General features: G+C 38.9%; 1 protein-coding gene across 1 annotated transcript in view; it reads left to right on the forward strand.

Moving 5' to 3' along the window:
• The window catches only part of ITGA2 (integrin subunit alpha 2), an 85,539-nt gene that overhangs the window by 49,774 nt on the left and 18,103 nt on the right, over positions 1 to 17,662 (forward strand). Inside the window, exons 11-23 of the mRNA XM_037902784.2 lie at positions 1,029 to 1,167; positions 3,241 to 3,386; positions 4,214 to 4,357; positions 6,271 to 6,474; positions 7,329 to 7,465; positions 9,042 to 9,181; positions 10,408 to 10,559; positions 11,677 to 11,787; positions 12,123 to 12,205; positions 12,733 to 12,874; positions 14,527 to 14,619; positions 16,752 to 16,828; positions 16,986 to 17,069. Coding sequence (XP_037758712.1) covers positions 1,029 to 1,167; positions 3,241 to 3,386; positions 4,214 to 4,357; positions 6,271 to 6,474; positions 7,329 to 7,465; positions 9,042 to 9,181; positions 10,408 to 10,559; positions 11,677 to 11,787; positions 12,123 to 12,205; positions 12,733 to 12,874; positions 14,527 to 14,619; positions 16,752 to 16,828; positions 16,986 to 17,069 — 1,652 coding nt within the window. The remainder of the gene's footprint in view (positions 1 to 1,028; positions 1,168 to 3,240; positions 3,387 to 4,213; positions 4,358 to 6,270; positions 6,475 to 7,328; positions 7,466 to 9,041; positions 9,182 to 10,407; positions 10,560 to 11,676; positions 11,788 to 12,122; positions 12,206 to 12,732; positions 12,875 to 14,526; positions 14,620 to 16,751; positions 16,829 to 16,985; positions 17,070 to 17,662) is intronic.

Below are 17,662 nucleotides of genomic sequence, written 5' to 3' on the forward strand. Positions count from 1 at the left end.
CAAATAAAAAATTCCTAGTCTAAATATGCAAAGTCCAGCTGCAGTTCAAGCCGTTTTCAAGCTCTTCAAACCTAATACATATATCTATTTTTAATTTCTTCCCTAAAAACAAAAAAATTAGGGAAAATTTACATGAATAAAAAGAACTTCAATATTAATGCAACATTAAGCTTGTGAGACAGTTAAAGTCAGGATATAGCAAAAATTAAGCAGTCTCCCTCTGCTTAGTCAGGCAAGTTGCATATGTGCAAATATCTTCTATTCCCATTTTCCTTTTTAAGCCATCAGTTCAACAGGGTTCTTAAGCACATGAGTAACTTTAAGAATTCGAATACAGTAGGGCCTCGGAGTTGCACACACTATAGTTATGAACTAACAGCTCATTCGGAACTGGAAGTATGCAATCAGGCAGCAGCAGAGATTTTTTTAAAAAAGCAAATACAGTACAGTACTGTGTTACATGTAAACTACAAAAAAAAGGGGGGGGGAAGCATTTTTCTTCTGCATAGTAAAGTTTCAAAGCTGTGTAAAGTCAATGTTCAGTTGTAAACTTTTGAAGGAACAACCATAACATTTTGCTCAGAGTTAGAGAACATTTCAGAGTTACAAACAACGTCCATTGCCCAGGTGTTCGTAACTCTGTGGTTCTACTGTAGTCCAACTGATCGGGTTTTTTGCAAGTAATTACCATATATAAACTGTTTATATATAAGCGATCTTAATTGGGTATTACATTTTAAAAGACCTTTAGGAAGAAGAGGGGGTCCATCTGCAAGGGAAAAATTTTTGTAAATGTTTTTCTGTCTCCACTTTTTATTTCCAGTTATTTAAGCTATTGTGTATAGAGGAGTCAGGATTGGGGGTTACAGGGAGGTTATTACTATGTCATTTTACTCATCTCTGAGGGTTCAGAGTATCTAAACATAATTAATGTAAATGGATTACAGCATACATATACTGTAACTTCTGCTTCCCTTGTACTTATGGAAGAGTAGGTAGCTCTAAAATTCTGATTGTATTGTTTTAAGGATGTTCTGATGTTGGGTGCTGTTGGGGCTTATGATTGGAGTGGGACTGTAGTCCAGGAGACCTCAAACCACGTGACTACGTTTCCTAATCAAGCATTTGAAAAAATTCTACAAGACAGAAACCATAGCTCTTATTTAGGTAAGGGTCGGTAACATTTATTATGTAGCATATCTAAAGTTAATCAGAGACAGGCAAAAATGGCAAATTACTTTCTAGCAGTCTCCTGTTTTAAGTACTGATTTGAGAGGAAAGGGAAATTCTGTACATAAATGGATTTCATTTACTGGTCAATTGATTCACTGAAACTGAATGAAACATTTATTGTTTTAATTATTTTTAAAACTCTGAATGAATGTTAACTGAAATATTAAAGACATAAGATGAAAAATTCTTGGGACACATACATTACAAGAATGTAAGAAATGACAGGGATTGAAAAAGGCTACTTAGTTTATAATCAGGGGGTCTGTTTATATCCCTGATTTTTGTTTGCCTATATATTCCCTATTTGACGTTAGGTCAGAAGCTTATTTAGTTGTCAGCAACTCATCCATGCTTATTCCTTCAGTGGCCTTTTCCAGTTTGATTTATGTCCTTAGTAACATCACTGCAGTTTAATAGACATTTTATTTATATCTGCTATTAGTTTTCTGACAAACATTTCTGTTCTCAGCCAAAACCAGCAAACTTTACAGCTTGGTGACCTGCTATATCCCTACACTGATGCATTATGTACTTTGGAACACTAAGAGCCAGGAGAGTTAGATATCTTGTAATATACAGGAAGCCACCGTTTTTGTTTAGGCTTTCACCATTCATTTTTGATAGACTTGTTTTTCCATCCTAATGAGGGATTTCTGTATGGCAGTCTCTGGTTGATCCCTTGACACTTTATCAATGCCATTAAACACCAAAATGACTCTTCTTAGAATAAAAGTTTATATTTGCCTGGCAAAACTTCTCCAAGTTTTACTGTTAAATTGCTCTTCAGTGTAAGCCTAAACCTTACAGCAAAATGTTTTTGTAGTAATACAAAATATGTAGTAAAACTGGTTTACAGAGATAATACGTACTAAATATGTTTCCCAGTATTAAGATATTTCCTGCAGAGCAGTTTAAGTTATAATAGTGGTGGAGAGGATTAGCAATTTTTAGAAAAAGTCAATGGATCTGAAATCTATGATTGATGGACTGTTAACATGTCCTACCATGTACAGTCAAGCACTGTAGTGTGTTCATTAACTGGGATTAGTGGTTTTGTGTCTTGTGGGAGAATGCATTGAGCCCATCATCATCCAGTGGGTTTCCTTCACAAACATGGCCCAATTTGAAGAATGGCTGTGATGGTGGCCCCTAGTTTCTTCTACCTCCTTCATTTCAGGGCCACCATTTCCACCTTTTTTCCCCCCAACTCTCATTTGCATGCAGCTGACATTTTTGTTGTCTGTTTCATGCTCTATAAGCCAATGTTGCTGACACGAGGAGTTGCATTTCACTCTCCTCCCCTGAAAACCAAATCTCCTTAACAAATAAATGCAAGTGTAAGTGAGCTAGGTGATGAGTGACAACGTAGCTTCCAAACTTGAATCTCTGACCTGGCTGTACAATGTTCTGCAGCTAGGACACCATGTCATATCTTCTGTTTTTCTAATGGGTAACTAAGGACTTGTGTACACAGGGAAATAGTCCAGAATAGCTATTCTGCACTAGCTCCACATATAGACACTCTTAGGGCAGGTCTACACTTAAAATGCTGCAGTGCAGCTGTGCCTCTGTAGTGCTTCAGTGAAGACGCTACTATGCCGACGACAGAGCTTCTCCCATCAGCATAGTTAATCCACCTCCACTAGACACAGTAGCTATGTCAACAGGAGAAGTCCTTCTGTCGCCATAGTACTGTCTACCCCGAGGGCTAGCACAGTATAACTGCGTTGCTCAAGGCTGTGGATTTTTCACATCCCTGAGCAACATAGTGATATCCATGTAAGTCTGTAGTGTAAACCTGGCCTTATTTTACACAGAGGGCCTTTCTGCGTTTTAACTTAATCCACTTTGGGAGTGAAGAATGAGAATGTTTGCACAGAGGGCTTGTTCAGAATAGCTATTGAGCTTTAAATTCATGCCCTAGCTTATAACCTTAGTAGGCAACCCCTAATTCTGCCTACTTCACTAGCTAATATCTCAAAATTGTCATGTTGACTTCTTTTCTAGGTTATTCTGTTGCTGTTATCTCAACCCAGAACACTGTCTATTTTGTTGCTGGTGCACCAAGATCAAACTACACTGGCAGAGTTGTGGTTTATGACATCGACAGCCATGGCAGAGTCACAGTTATTCAGTCCCAGAGAGGGGATCAGGCAAGTACGATCATTTTGTTCATGGACAAAAATTTTGTAGATATCTATTTTTACTGATGCAGCACTGAAACTGGTTATTCATGATTGGCAGCGGTAATGTATGTAATGTCTCTTTAAAATTATTTTTTTCTTGCAAAACCTTTAGCATCATATCTGTCTGTTCCCCTGTAGCTACACTCTAGCAGTGAATTTGAGATTTTCTGTGACTTTCACACAGTCTCTTGTAGAATCATGGCAATTAGCTACGGGAAAAACATTATCCGGCCCTCTATGTAAATACCTCTAGTTGTGGGAGACGCCATGGACATCCATCCTCTCTTCATGAGAGGTCTTCTGGAGGAGAGATGGTACCGCAAGACTGATTTGCAAGTTCACGATATTCCTTTTTCTCCACTGTGAAAGCCTTGTCATGATGCTGAAAGTTTGAATTTTTATGTTATGAAAGCAGATAAATATAAAAGTAAATCACAGGTTGGGCTATTTCATGTGCATATTTTAACATAAAAAAGAAATATATTGCACAGCACTCTCTTCTCCATTTATAGTCTTATTACACTATGTTAGTGCCATAGCAGCAACAGTATGATGCTGTCCAAAAAAATAATGAAGAGAAATAAGGTGGGTAAAGTAATAATGGATACTCAGTAAGTGGCTGAATCTTCTAGCATGTAGGCATGTTACACAAGTAGCTTTTCTTGTGAGCAGTCCCATTTAATTCAGTTGAACTGTTCGCGCACACACACGTGCAAGCGTTTGCAGGATGAGGTGCAAAAACAGTGTAATTTTAAAGAGACGTAAATAAATTACTCTTGTGTTATCAATTCCAGATTGGCTCCTACTTCGGCAGTGTGGTGTGTGCAGTGGATGTTAACAGAGATTCAGTTACAGATGTGCTGCTAGTAGGTGCACCAATGTTCATGAATGAGCTAAAGAAAGAAGAGGGAAGAGTTTATATGTTTTCCATCACAAAGGTAAAAAAAAGGGGGGGGGGGCAGGGGAGGAGGAGGAGGGCTAAGGACCTAGGTTCATGTTCTGGACATGTTGCTAGCACTGAGACCTGACATCCACATTCATGACAGACCCATGATATTCTCAATTCTAGCACCAAGTTCTTGCTGTGGTTTCCTGGGACAGAAGTACTGCTGAAAAGAAGCAGAGTCCATTGTTGTCCGATTTGTCACCTAAGCCACATCATATTGTTTCTGCCTCCTGATTGACTGAAGTTTTTAAAACAGGAGATTAACAAACATCTGGTAGATATTTTTCAGATGAATACGTGTTTGTCGTAAAATTCCTGAAATGCTTGGTGTTTGTGGACAATCTTATGACTGAATGGTGGATACCTGAATATTCATGGTGGACATTCAATATGACTCCAGGCATCACAGAAAAAACCGAGAAGGGTGGGGTGTGTTACTATTCTATCAGTTCTAGTTAGAACTACTGATATAAAACTAGTGCATTTGATACTTTTGGGCCATAGTCAGCATCCCTTACATCAAAGTCTTTGAGTAGCAATTAAGGATTGCAAAGCTGTTTCCTGTATTACTAGGTGAAGGAAACAATCTCCATCTGCTCTGAAACTTTTCTGCATTTGATTTGTTTTAAATCAGGTGCTGGCCCATGGTAGGGAGCCTGAGAAACAAATGCTATTTCAAGAACATGGGAGGTGCTGGGGAGTGGGAACTCACATATACTGAGCCAATGTGAGAGTACTGGGAGCGGCAGAAAAGAACTCAACCTGCTCAGAGTTCTAATTCTGCTTCTGTCAATAGCATTTTCTCCCAGGCTGTTAAACAGGATGAAGGTGCTACTGAGGAGAGCTGATACAACAGGTCACTTTGATAATAGGCAAACAAAAAACCCCAAACATTTGGTGGATGGATTTTTCACTTTTGCAAATAGAAACCAATTGAGAAACTGATTAATATTTTTAGTCTTTGTTAAATGATTAACTTAAAATTATTCATATTATTATTTTCAGAATGATGTGAAAGTGATTTTAAAATATCATGGAATTATGTAATTTGCCTGTGCTACAGGAATTACGTGCTAGCCATTTTGGATAAACTGTCTGACTAGCATTGCTAGCATTTTTGTGTACAAAACAATGAGAATAAATGGCAAACATAAAGATTTTTGTTTTGACGTTGCTTTTTAAGATAGATAATGCAATATTACCACGTAGACAGTTTTTCAACACTTTTTTTCTTCAGTTGGCAATAGGAAGGTCAGGAATACAAGTGTTTCCACAAATGGGTTTTGCATTAGCTAGTAGGAAATTCCATTTCTGTTTCAAAGAATTATGTTCAGTTACAAGAATTTCCATTCTCTGTGCGTAAAAATTGGAATCCAAAGCTGGACAATTCATTTATGGATTCCAAGGCCAGAAGGACCGTATTGTGATAGTCTAGTCTGACATTCCAGCATAACACGGGCCATAGAATTTCCCCAAAATAATTTCTAGAGCATATCTAAGAGAAACATCCAATCTTGATTTAAAAATAGCCAGTGATGGAGAATCCATCATGACCCTTGGTAAATTGTTCCAATGGTTAATTACTCTCACCATTAAAAATTCATCAATAGATATTTGAAAAATTGTGGAACATTTAGAACAATCAGATGAGGAAACTGAGGATTGTAAAGTCTCAGAAATGCATTTATATGTGCAATTAATACCTCTTTGCATGCTTTAATTTTTCTGCTGTAACATTTGCTCTGACTGAGGATCTAACAAAGCTAAGTGAATAGGTAACATGATGACACATACAGTTCAATGCTGGTAAGTCCAATGAAATGCACACTGGAAAAGAATAATGCAGGTATTTTTTCCTTTAATCTACTGACACAGTAGTTTTGTTCTTTCTTGTATTCTTAAAAGGGAATTTTGGATCAACAAGAACTCTTAGAAGGTCCACAAGGGTTAGAAAATGCTCGGTTTGGATCTGCTATGGCGACCCTTTCAGATATTGATTTGGATGGTTTTAATGATGTGATAATAGGAGCACCCTTAGAAAATCAGAACTCTGGAGCAGTTTACATTTACAATGGCAATCTAAGGACTATACGTACCAAATATTCACAGGTAAATAACTTTGTTACATAATACTGCATTCAAAGGCTTGTGATGAGATACAAAAATTCAGTTAGGTTCAAAATGAAGGATTTGATATAATGAGGGTTTTTTGTTAGCTGTTGTTCTGTCCTCTTTAAATACTGTGTCATATTCTGTAGGCTTTTATTGGCTGTTTTCAGCATCACTTCCTTTTCCTTCATCATATGCCAACCCTAAACACTCCCAGGATAACACTTGTGCAGCTGATAGCTAGGGGTACTGAGATAGGTGACATGAACATTTGTTGGGAGGAAGCCTAGCCCGCTGTATCTATATTTACATTTTTACTCCTGTACACCAAGTTGACTCATTTCCAGAAAAGGTTTTAGGCAGCCCATTATTTTAGCCTTACCGGCTTGGTGCACACCAGAAAATACTGGGTTAATTCCAAATGTACAGGCTTTAAAAGTATAGTATTTAAGGAGGAGACATTCAAAGGGGAATTAGATACCCAAATCCCATAGATTGAAATAATAATATTGTAACATGTTTCTCTCATGAGAATTCTCCTGATGCAAAAAGGGTTTGTTAGAAGATTTGTTAAATTTCCCAGTCCTTGAGAATTGCTTCATGTGAGATGGAAATAAAGCTTTTCAATAATGACTAGTTGGCATGCAGCAATCTGTCTGCTTGGTCAATTTACTTCCAAGAATTTTTTTTTTTAAATATTTGCTGTCTCAGAAAAAGGAACCCTTACAAATAATAGAGAGACCATCCACAAAAGAGTTTTTTGTCTAAACAAATATGTTGCATCCTAATAGAATAACTGTGAAAATCAAATGCTTATGCTGCTGTTTGTCAGTAATCAAGCTCTCTTTTTCTAGAAAATTTTAGGATCAAATTCTGCTTTCGGACAGCAACTCCAGTACTTTGGAAGATCAGTAGATGGCCATAGAGACTTAAATGGTGATGACATTACTGATGTATCTGTTGGTGCCGATGGAAATGTGGTTCAGCTCTGGTTAGTCAATTTATTTTGGCCAGACAGTGTTTTAATATTTTGGATATAAGTAGTGCATTTGTTTAATGAAATGGCAAAAAATACCCCAACCTCCAACCCACCTCCACTCATGGCATGTGTATGGCACGAACACAGTTGTTTTCTCATGATTATGCTAACAGAGTATCTAGTTGAAAAATAGTGTCGGACTACACTACTTTCAATTGCCAGTAACAAATAATGGACTGACCTGTTTGGAAGAGCTGTTCTATAAAGTAAGCAAATAGAGCAGTGAAATAAAAGTGGCACCTACTTCTGACAAAATTTATCTTTTCTGTCCTGCCAAGACAGCTTACAAGTTTCATCACATAAAAACAAGAACAGTTTCACAAGCGCTTCCCAAAGCGATACTGGGTATGTCTACGCAGCAAGTGTCAGCCAACTTGGATTTGGGCTGCGGGGCTGTTTCATTGCTGTGTACATTTCTGGGCTCAGGCTGGACCCCAAGCTCTGGGACCTTCCCACCATGTGGTGTCCTAAAAGTCCATGCTCCAGCCCACGTCCGGAAGTCTACACAGCAACGAAACAGCCCCACAGCCCAAGTCCTGTGAGCCTCAGTTGGCTCTGGGGTTTTCTTTGCTGTGTAGACATACCCATTGTGTGCAGCACATTGCATGGTGCTAAGTTGAAAACACAGCTTGATAAATAGCTTCACTCCTCGGTTTCCTATGTCCTCACCAGGCCTCTCCAAGGTTATTATAGAGATACTTTATGAAGTATGAGTTTGCACTGGTAACAGAATTAAAAATATAAATAAATTGCCACTTCTTGCATCATAAAACTCAGATTAAAAAGTAATGGCCATCTAGTACCTTTTATCCACAGTGGAACTTGGGTTGATGTCAGCAGACATTCCATATGTACATTAGAAAGCTATTTGACACTTACATTTGTTTTAGTTTGATCAATAAAAGGTATTCATATCTCTGCTTTACTCTAGAATTTGATCTAACTTGACAAAAAGTGAAGCTCATTAAAGTTTTTTGTAAATTGTAAAATGCAAACAGGAAAATCAGTTGTTAACAAAACATCATCTTGGATTTGCTTGGCGATATTTTTTTAGTACTTTAAAACAATTCTTTGGAATCTTGACCACCTAATGACAATTACATTTTTTTTCACAAAAGCTAATTAAGAAGAAATGTAACTGCTCTGCTCCACCATTAAGGTCAGTGACTTTCCTAAAAGAACACTAGCAGTTTTCCTGAAGGAAAAATACAAGGACTTGATTCTGTCTTATGAAAAATTATTTAAAATATTAAGAGTATTAATATTGACTTATCATAAATGTCCCATTGTACTGTATCAGTTAATGTGACAACATAAGAGAGATTTGAAAAAGAATATTAGCTATTGAAAAGAACCATTTCATCAAAGAAAGATAACCGTACCAGGCTGGCATGATATGAAATCTTACAATGGGGACCATTATAAAAAAACATTTATAGTCACAGATAGGCCTATTCCAGAACTAAGTTTCCGATTTACTGAGGGTCCTTGAAATCACATGTAGCCATCTCTTTTTTTTTTTTTTCAGGTCACAAAGCATTGCAAATATGTCCATAAGAGCCTCATTTGTACCTGAGAAAATCAGTCTGCTGAATAAGAACACTGAGATAGCCGTCAAAATATGTTTCAGTGCCAAGTTTAGACCTGCTAATAGAAATAACCAAGTGGGTAAGAATACCTAATGTATTGCTTATGTGAATTATGTTGAAAGTGTTGCAATTCTAATATACTGGGGAAAATTAAAAACAAATATTGGATTACAATCCTGTAAAAAGAAATCACTATAAATTTTAATAGTGGCTGAAGAATTGCTGCTTTGTTTTATTTTAAAGCACTGCTGTCATCACTGACCTACTGTCTTTGGAAAGTGAGAGACAAGTTATATCGAAAAGAGTGCAGACGTCTCACCTATCCTGTTAGCACTATGAAGTGTCATCAGGGAGAGAGGAGTAAAGGCAGGGGAGTTCAGAGGCTAGTTTTAGTGCATTGAGGTCTCTAGTTGTCCTTCAGCTGCACTCCAATCCTGTCATCAGCTTTGATCACTTTGGAGGAGTAAAGGAGTAACTTAAGAAGATGGCAGGGGTACAGAGCTTGTTTCCAGGCTGCTGTTTGAAGCTGCAGCAGTGACCACATCTTCTCTCTCCAACAAAAAAAAATAAATGTCTCCCTTTGCTAAATCACTCATGCTGAACATGCTGCTACCTCTGATGTGAGCAGACAGGAGTTCTTTTGGGGTAATAGAAGAGAATTAGCCCAAACTATATGATTTTTTTGAAAAAAAAAAATTAAAGCCCAATCTTGGATCTTTCACCATTGTCTTCACTTGTCCATCACCGTTTGTAGGAAGTCAGGGAAATAGAAAAATATTACAAGTGTCCTTTAAGGACTTATGGTACAATATTGTCAGACTTCACCTGCTCAATTATCTTTACACCAAATAATTGGCAAAATAAGTTTGACCACTTCTCTACTGAATATGGTATCTTTTCAGTGCTTACAATTTGTGAGCAACAAAATAATGATGAATTTCCATAGTAAGCACTCGTAAAATTTGGAAAAAAAAATTAAAGCTGAAAATGCAGCTTGATGGATGACTAGATGCAGAGTGCTTTATAGACTGTTATAGAATTCTGTGATATGATTGCAAGGTATCTGTATTTGGCATATTCCTGGCTTTGCAGAATGACCTTTTGCCCAGGTTAGACTCTCACATCCTCAGTAAATATTGGATTGTTTACCATTTTTGAGGTTTCACGTTTAGCAAGCTACAGAAGCCATAAAATATTACTGGGTTTCATGGCAAAACCAGTCATTCTATAATATTGAAGCCTAATTCTGATGGGAGTTGCACTGAAATTTGGACTCCACAAAAATTTGTTCCATTTCTTTTGTAGATATCAGGTACAATGCAACACTGGATGCTGATCTCCAGTCATCTAGAGTGACTTCTAGAGGATTATTCAAAGAAAACAATGAGAGATGTATGCAGAAAAATATTGTTGTAAATTCTGCAGAGACCTGTGTTGAGCACATCTTTAATGTACAGGTAAACCGTCTCAAACACCCTCATGTCTTAAGTCATCTAAGAGAGAAATGATCCATCCAAAGATCAGAATTTTATTTGATATGGTCAATAACTTACTAAATATCTAACTAAATCTGTTTCACTCCTCAGACATCTTAAAAATATAGGCCCTATTCAAATCAATGGCAAAACTCACGTTCATAGATATTAAGGCAGAAAGAGACAATTCTTCTTCGAGTGATTGCTCATGTCTATTCCACAGTAGGTGTGTGTACTTGCCACGTGCACCGGTGCCAGAAGTTTTTCCCCTGGCAGTACCCATAGGGGGAGCACCCCAGCAACCCCTGGAGTGGCGCCTCCATGGCGCGGTATAAGGGGAGCTGCGTGCTCCCCACCCTCAGTTCCTTCTTGCCACCAGTGAAGGTGCATTGGAACTGTGCTGCTCTAGCTTTGCTGTAGCTCGTCCCCAGAACTTTTCGTTCGTTCAGTGCTAGTACCTGTAGTTAGTTAGTTAGCTGTCATTTAGTTAGAGTACCCGGGCCGGGGCATGCCCCACGCCCTTAATCAGTTTGTCACTGATCTGGGAAGAATCCATTCACTACTAGGAAATCAGAAGGGAGTGATGATGAGGAGACATACTCCACGCATTTAGCGCTTCTCCTGATGTCATTCGTAAAGGCCCATTTGCCATATATGGTAGTCGGGCAAAGTGGGGTAGAGTCAGTGAATCCATGCTTAGGAAAGGGCGAGACTTACACAGCCAGGAAAGAATAAAACCGGTTTCATGTGGCTGCTTCTAAGGAGTAACTTCGTCCTCTGAATAGCAAGCAGCCTCTGCAGCAGCAGGGACTTTCCAGATACCAAAGTCACAGAAACAATTACAGCCTCTATGAATCCTTGGGTATTATAATGGAAATGCTGACACTGGTAGGTTCTGCTGCAATACTGCTTAGCAGACAAGCACAAAAAGAAACAAAAGGTTAAAAAGAGGCAATGCTGCAATATTAGAAGATGAGAAGAAACACTTTGTTAGTCTCTGTTTACAGCATGTTAACATATTTTCCATTAATAATATTTATACTGTTTTAAATGATCTGCTGTACAGCCAATTGCCAGTGAATATATATGTGTATTATAGGAGCCTTCTGATGCTGTAAACTCCCTTAGTCTGCGCATTGATATTAGCCTCAAGAATCCTGGCTCCAGTCCTGTCCTCGATATATATTCACCTGCCACTGTGGCCTACAGCGTAAGTATAGAACGTTACTGTATGAAAGCACACAGTGCTCCCCCAACACTGCTCCTGTTGTCACCAACAGAGTATGTAGAGATGAAAGATAGTCTTATGGTTAAGGCATTGTACTGACAACAGAAGGCATGGGTTCGTTTCCCAGTTTTATGTTGTATGACTTTACAAAAGCTGCTTAGTGTCTATAGGTCTCGCTGAGGCATCTATAAAATGGGGATAATAAAACTAAGCTATTTCTTAGATGTTGAAGTTAAATTAGATATAGTCGGTCTGGTCCTCAAATTGTAATTTGAAACTAAAGAAATACAGGAAAATATTTGTTCCCTTTCCTGTAGATCCCTTTTATTAAAGACTGTGGTGAGGACGAACTCTGCATTTCTGATCTTGTTCTTGAGGTTCAACAGAAAACAGATGATGGGTAAGTGTTAAAGTGAGTTTTTCGTAAGGGACATTTTTGCCAACTGCATTCTGAATAAAAACTTAACAGTTTCTTTGCAATGCAGCAAATATTTGTAGAAAAATATACAAAGAGTCTTTCAGTTTCTACTACTAAAAGAGGATGAGAAACCATCTGTTGTACACAGATGTATGACTATGCTGGAAGGCAGTTGAATTCTTACAGTTACTTTGCCTTTAAAGAGAATTACAGCATTTCTACTGTTAAAACTTAATGTCATATTGACATATATAATGTCAATAACGTCATAGTCAAGATTATGCAGCTTTACAGAAAGTGTTCACTCAGGTCAGTTTTAAGAGATGAATTCACATCATTTATAACCATTGTAAAAAGTTATTGTAAAGCTACAGCTGTAAGTATGTAGAACTTTGAAATTGATGGTGCTATGCATGTGAGTTGCTGCTGCTGCTGCTTAATGGAAATCTAATGCCTTTTAGTGATCTGCAGTTGCACTAGTTTATAATACCAAACAATTTCTTCAACAGCAAACGGCCCTTTATTGTCAGCAGCAAGAAAAGAAGGCTAACATTCAGTGTGAAGCTGAGAAACAAAAAGGAAAATGCCTACAACGCCAGAATCCAGGCTACATTTTCAGAAAACTTGTTTTTTGCTTCATCTTCTTTACCAGTATGTAAAATATTCATCTCTTCTCAACTTTTCCTATTATTACTGCTGTTTTTCTGGTTTCCCAGAGAAATGTTTTTCTTTCTAGTATCATTTTCCCAGCAAAGGCTGATGTGCAAACTACCCCTCCGACCCAGCTTATTCCCTAGGATACCAAAATCATCTTCCAGCTTTGTCTTACCATCAGTCAGAACTAAATGTAGCGTATCACTTTATCTAGATCAAGGATAGCGACAGCCAGCTCAACAAAAAAGCTGGCAATCTATCTAGTTTCATGCTGCCTCACTATTACCGTCATTTTTTCCTTGCCCTGGGACTTGGCATCCCGTAGCTATTGCTTGACCCCTCCCCTCCCCCCAGCAACACGTCTGAATACTGTTGCTGTGCCACATAGAGTTTATACTTGACAAATCAAGTATGCAACATGGATAGCATTTTAAAACACAGATTTTTGGAGCTAGAAATAGCATTACTGCCAAGGTCATGTATTTCAACGAGACAGTTAGTCAGATCAAGATGATCACTCTACCAGAAACCTAATGGATTTTTTTCCTTGCAAAGAAGAAAGGAATGTTACATATTTTGGGGACTGGAATAAATCATTTATCTGAACTCTTGCTCCCAGCCAGTTAATACAGGATAAAATCCAGACCCCAGTGCCTGGCCCAGGTTACAAGGCTGCTCCTGGAAAGGTGCATGGTGAGGGTTAGAATCCAGTGGTTGAAATATCTTATGCAGGATGCTTCCATGGCTGCCTGTTGTGGGAAGGGAAGGAATGGGAGCATTCATGAAGAAGCAAATGCTTAGGCCCAACCAAGACCCATGCTCTCCTGCATGCAAATAGACGGGCTTCATGTCACTCACGTGGTATGCACCTTACATCCAGTCCCCATGGCACAGCACAACCACAACAATTCCATTGCATAAAGAACAACAACAAAAATCAGATTTTTTTTAAAATCCATTGGCGTAGAGAAAGTTCAGTCTTCAAGGGCACCCATTTTCCCCCAAAAGGGCTTCTGCTTCAGAGCAGAAAGGAGCCTAGAACCAGAACTATGTGGAACTAGACAATGGAATGTGAGCGAAGTGAACTCCATCATTCAAGGAGGATTCTCTGTTTAACTTCGTATTTCGATTAATTTTCTGGAACGGCCAAATCTGGTCCCGTGCACAAAACCCATTTACACTGGCTTTGTGTGAGGGCTTGGGGATGGAATCTCCACTCTGTGCTTGAAAGCACAATAAGAGTTGATGCTGTAGGTGTCACTACGACCAGAAGAACAGGTGACTCCTCTGTCACTTTGGTGCTGTTACTAATATAAAGCACGTACTGCTGTGGCCTCCAATCTGTATTCCTTGCTTCTAAGTACAACCCTCTTGTGGGGGTATTGGACAATAAGCAGTTGCACAGAAGCAATTTGCCAGTGGATCTATGTAGTCACAGACCCACTGTCATCTTTCCACTCCTCACATGACCCAGTCCAAACCTCCCTTGCACAGCCTCTCAACAGCTTGCCCATAGTGGAACTGCAGCTGAATTCAGGGGTGGATTTGGCCCTACATGGTAGATGTCACATTGAAAAATGTAGTGTAGGGTATTCTCTGGTTTTGTAGCAGAAGCTAATATCTGGGTTGTTTGTTTTTTTTTCCTCCAGGCTGATGGGACTGAAGTCTCATGTCAGATGGGCACTGGCCATAAATCAGTCATTTGCCAAGTCAGCTATCCTGTTTTTAAAGTGGGACAACAGGTACTGCTCAGATTTTGTATTTAAGTAAGTTTGTTATTTCTACCACAATGCTTATAAAAGGATGCCCCTTCACAAAGAACAAGCACTGTTTTCTTCTTAATGATTTGGTTAGATTCAAACCTCACTTTGGGTTACATGTTGCCTGTTCTGATGATGATAAACAATGGACCAAAGATCCCCCAAACCCACAGGGCTCGGGAAAGAAATGGCTCTGCAGCATGCATCTCCCTACCATGCTACTGTAATGCTTTATCTCTGCGAGGGTGGGGCGGCTGGGGACAGAAGGTGGGAGGTAACCATTCTCTGATATTCTTCCCTGGGCACTGAAGAGATTTCCAGGCAAGATGATGGTGATATTCATAATGATTGGGAAAGACGGGAGTGGGGGAAGGATTAAGAGCTCTGTTTTAGCCATGTTTACTTGAGCTGACAGCTAGACACCCACCAGGAGATTTCAGAAAGACAGACTGAGATGTTAGTTTGGACAGAACAAGACAGGACTGGAGTACAGAGAAAGATCTGAGAGTCATCAGCACAGAGATAGTAGTTGAAGTTGTGTTTGTGAATGAGATTACCCAGAGATAAAATGTAAAATGGGGGAGAGAAGGCAGAGTCTGTGGAATCCCCACAGAAAGTTGGATGATGGATGAGGAGGATCCAGTTAGAGAGGAGGAGTTGGAGGAGAACCAGGAGAGGACAAAGTCATGGAAGCCAAGGAATGTCAAGAATTCAAGAGCAGGAGCACGGTCAACTGGGTTGAAGGCAGCTGACCGGTCAAGGATGATGAAGATAGAGTAACGGTTCTGAGATTTGGCTAGGAAGAAGACACCAGAGACTTTGTCCAGAGCAGTTTGTTGAGCTGGGAATTCCTGCTTGGTTCCATCAACAGTAACTCCCTCTCCAGGGCTGCAAACATAACCAATTTGTGGGAGCTGTGCTGCCATGGAAGGAGCGGGTAGCCCAGCACCTAAAAGGTGGTGTGTAAATCTCAGGATACCAAGGTTTTAGGAAGCCCATCCTCTTCTCTGTTCCTCTGGGGCAGGAGGGAAACAGTCCTCCCATTCCATGACAGGGTAATTTGGAACAATGAGAAGCTTGCCAGATAGAACAGAAACATGTTCCCTGTGCACAAAAAAATTCACTGGATTGAATGTGATGTCATTTTAACAGCTTTGGTCAAATTGGACCTGTTATGGATTATAGACAGCAGAATGAATACAGGGAGTTGTGTGACTTTTCATTCACCTGTGTTAATGCTTAGGGATGTATATAATCCAAATAACTTCATATTTCATTAATGACCTTGGCACCAAGTGGGAGTGTGCTAATGACACAAAGTTGGGAGGCACCATCAATACAGAGGAGTGAATATTATACAGGAAGAATTGGAGGATCCTGAGGACTGGAGTAATAGAAGTGGGTTAACATTTCATAGTATGAAGTGCCAGGGACTAATCAGAAATTCTGTAGTACATGGGGGGGCTCATCAGTTGGAAACAGCAGAGAAAGACCTGGGTATCTTAGTTGATCATAAGATGACTACGAGACACTAGCGTGATGCAGTCATGAAAAAGGCAAATATGATTTTAAGACATCTCAAGTAAGGTACTTCCAGTAGAGATGGGGAAGAATTAATGCCATTGTACAGGGCACTGGTGAGACCTCATCTTGATTACTGTATACAGTTCTGGTCACCCATGATCAAGAAAGATTAATTTAAATTGGAACAGGTGCAGAGAAGAGCTATTAAGAAGATCAGGGGAATAGAGATCCCTAAGTTTCAAGAGGATGGTTTGTTTTGTCTATAAAAGTGAAGGCTGAGAGCTGTGCTTAAATTTCAGGGAGTCGCAGTCCTGGGAAGAAAAAAATTAAAGCTCAAAGGCAGGTCACTGAGAAGTGCAGAGCTTCTACCAGAGCTGCTGCCTCAGACAGTGCCCCAGGCTCCTGCCACTGCCTCATGCAGTGCTCTGCCTCTGTCCTACTCCCCCATAGGCAGACACCACCCAGGCATTGGTGTGTCCATCACACTCGATGTTTATGTGCAGATAAATAATTATTATAATTAATTATATTTGCTTGTAAGCAATTTAAATTTGCTTATTGTATAATCTGTTTGTTTATCTTTTGTGTAGGTATATTTCGATATTAATTTTGACTTCAATCTCAAAAATCTTCAGGATATGGCAAATATAAGTTTTCATGCTTTGAGGTAAAGTACATTCTTATATAATAATTTCATTTAAAAAGCATCCCCTGCCAGTGCTGCACAGTTAAATTATATTTTAACTATCCTTGCCAGTGTAATTTGTTTTAAATGTAATTGTGAGTTATAATACATGAGTGAACAAACTGTTTTTGATAAATAGTGAAAGTAATGAAGAGCAAGAAGCAGACAACCAGGTCTACCTGTCAGTTCCTCTGCGGTATGATGCAGAAATTCACTTAACAAGGTACGTTGAATAAAGAAAAGAATCTGTCATTTTTGTCAAAGGTATTAGAACATAGAGGTGCCTCTGAGAGACCTTAGATTCACTCTTTATTTGGCTGCTGTTAGAAATTCCTGCTTTATCAAGTACAGGAAATGTAATCTTATTCTCTTTGTATAATATCGCATGGCTTTTAAAAAGAAAAATAATAAAAAGACCATATATGACCCTAAATACATACTTAGCCAGGTACAGATATTATAAGTGCTCAGATACTGCAGTGGTGGCAACCATATAATTACCTAGATAGGTAGTGCTGGCTGTAACATCTGTATTTTAGCTAGGTCAGCACAAAAACCACCAACAAAAGTGCTGTGTTTTTAATGATCTAATTAATGTACAGTATATACGGTAATGGGATTGCTGGCTCAAATGTATTGAAAGCCCTTTTCAAAATGGGTAGTTTGCCTGGGATCAAGGAAAAGCCTCATTATCTAGGATAAACTATTTATGGTGATATATGATGCGCTCATGCAGCGAACTGCAGGTGAAGGAATAAATATAATATCTTACTTTCTGTAGTGCTTTTTTCGTGCCAAACGATCCCAATGAAATGT

This window comes from Chelonia mydas, chromosome 5 (assembly GCF_015237465.2).
Source record: "Chelonia mydas isolate rCheMyd1 chromosome 5, rCheMyd1.pri.v2, whole genome shotgun sequence".
Lineage (NCBI taxonomy): Eukaryota > Metazoa > Chordata > Testudines > Cheloniidae > Chelonia > Chelonia mydas.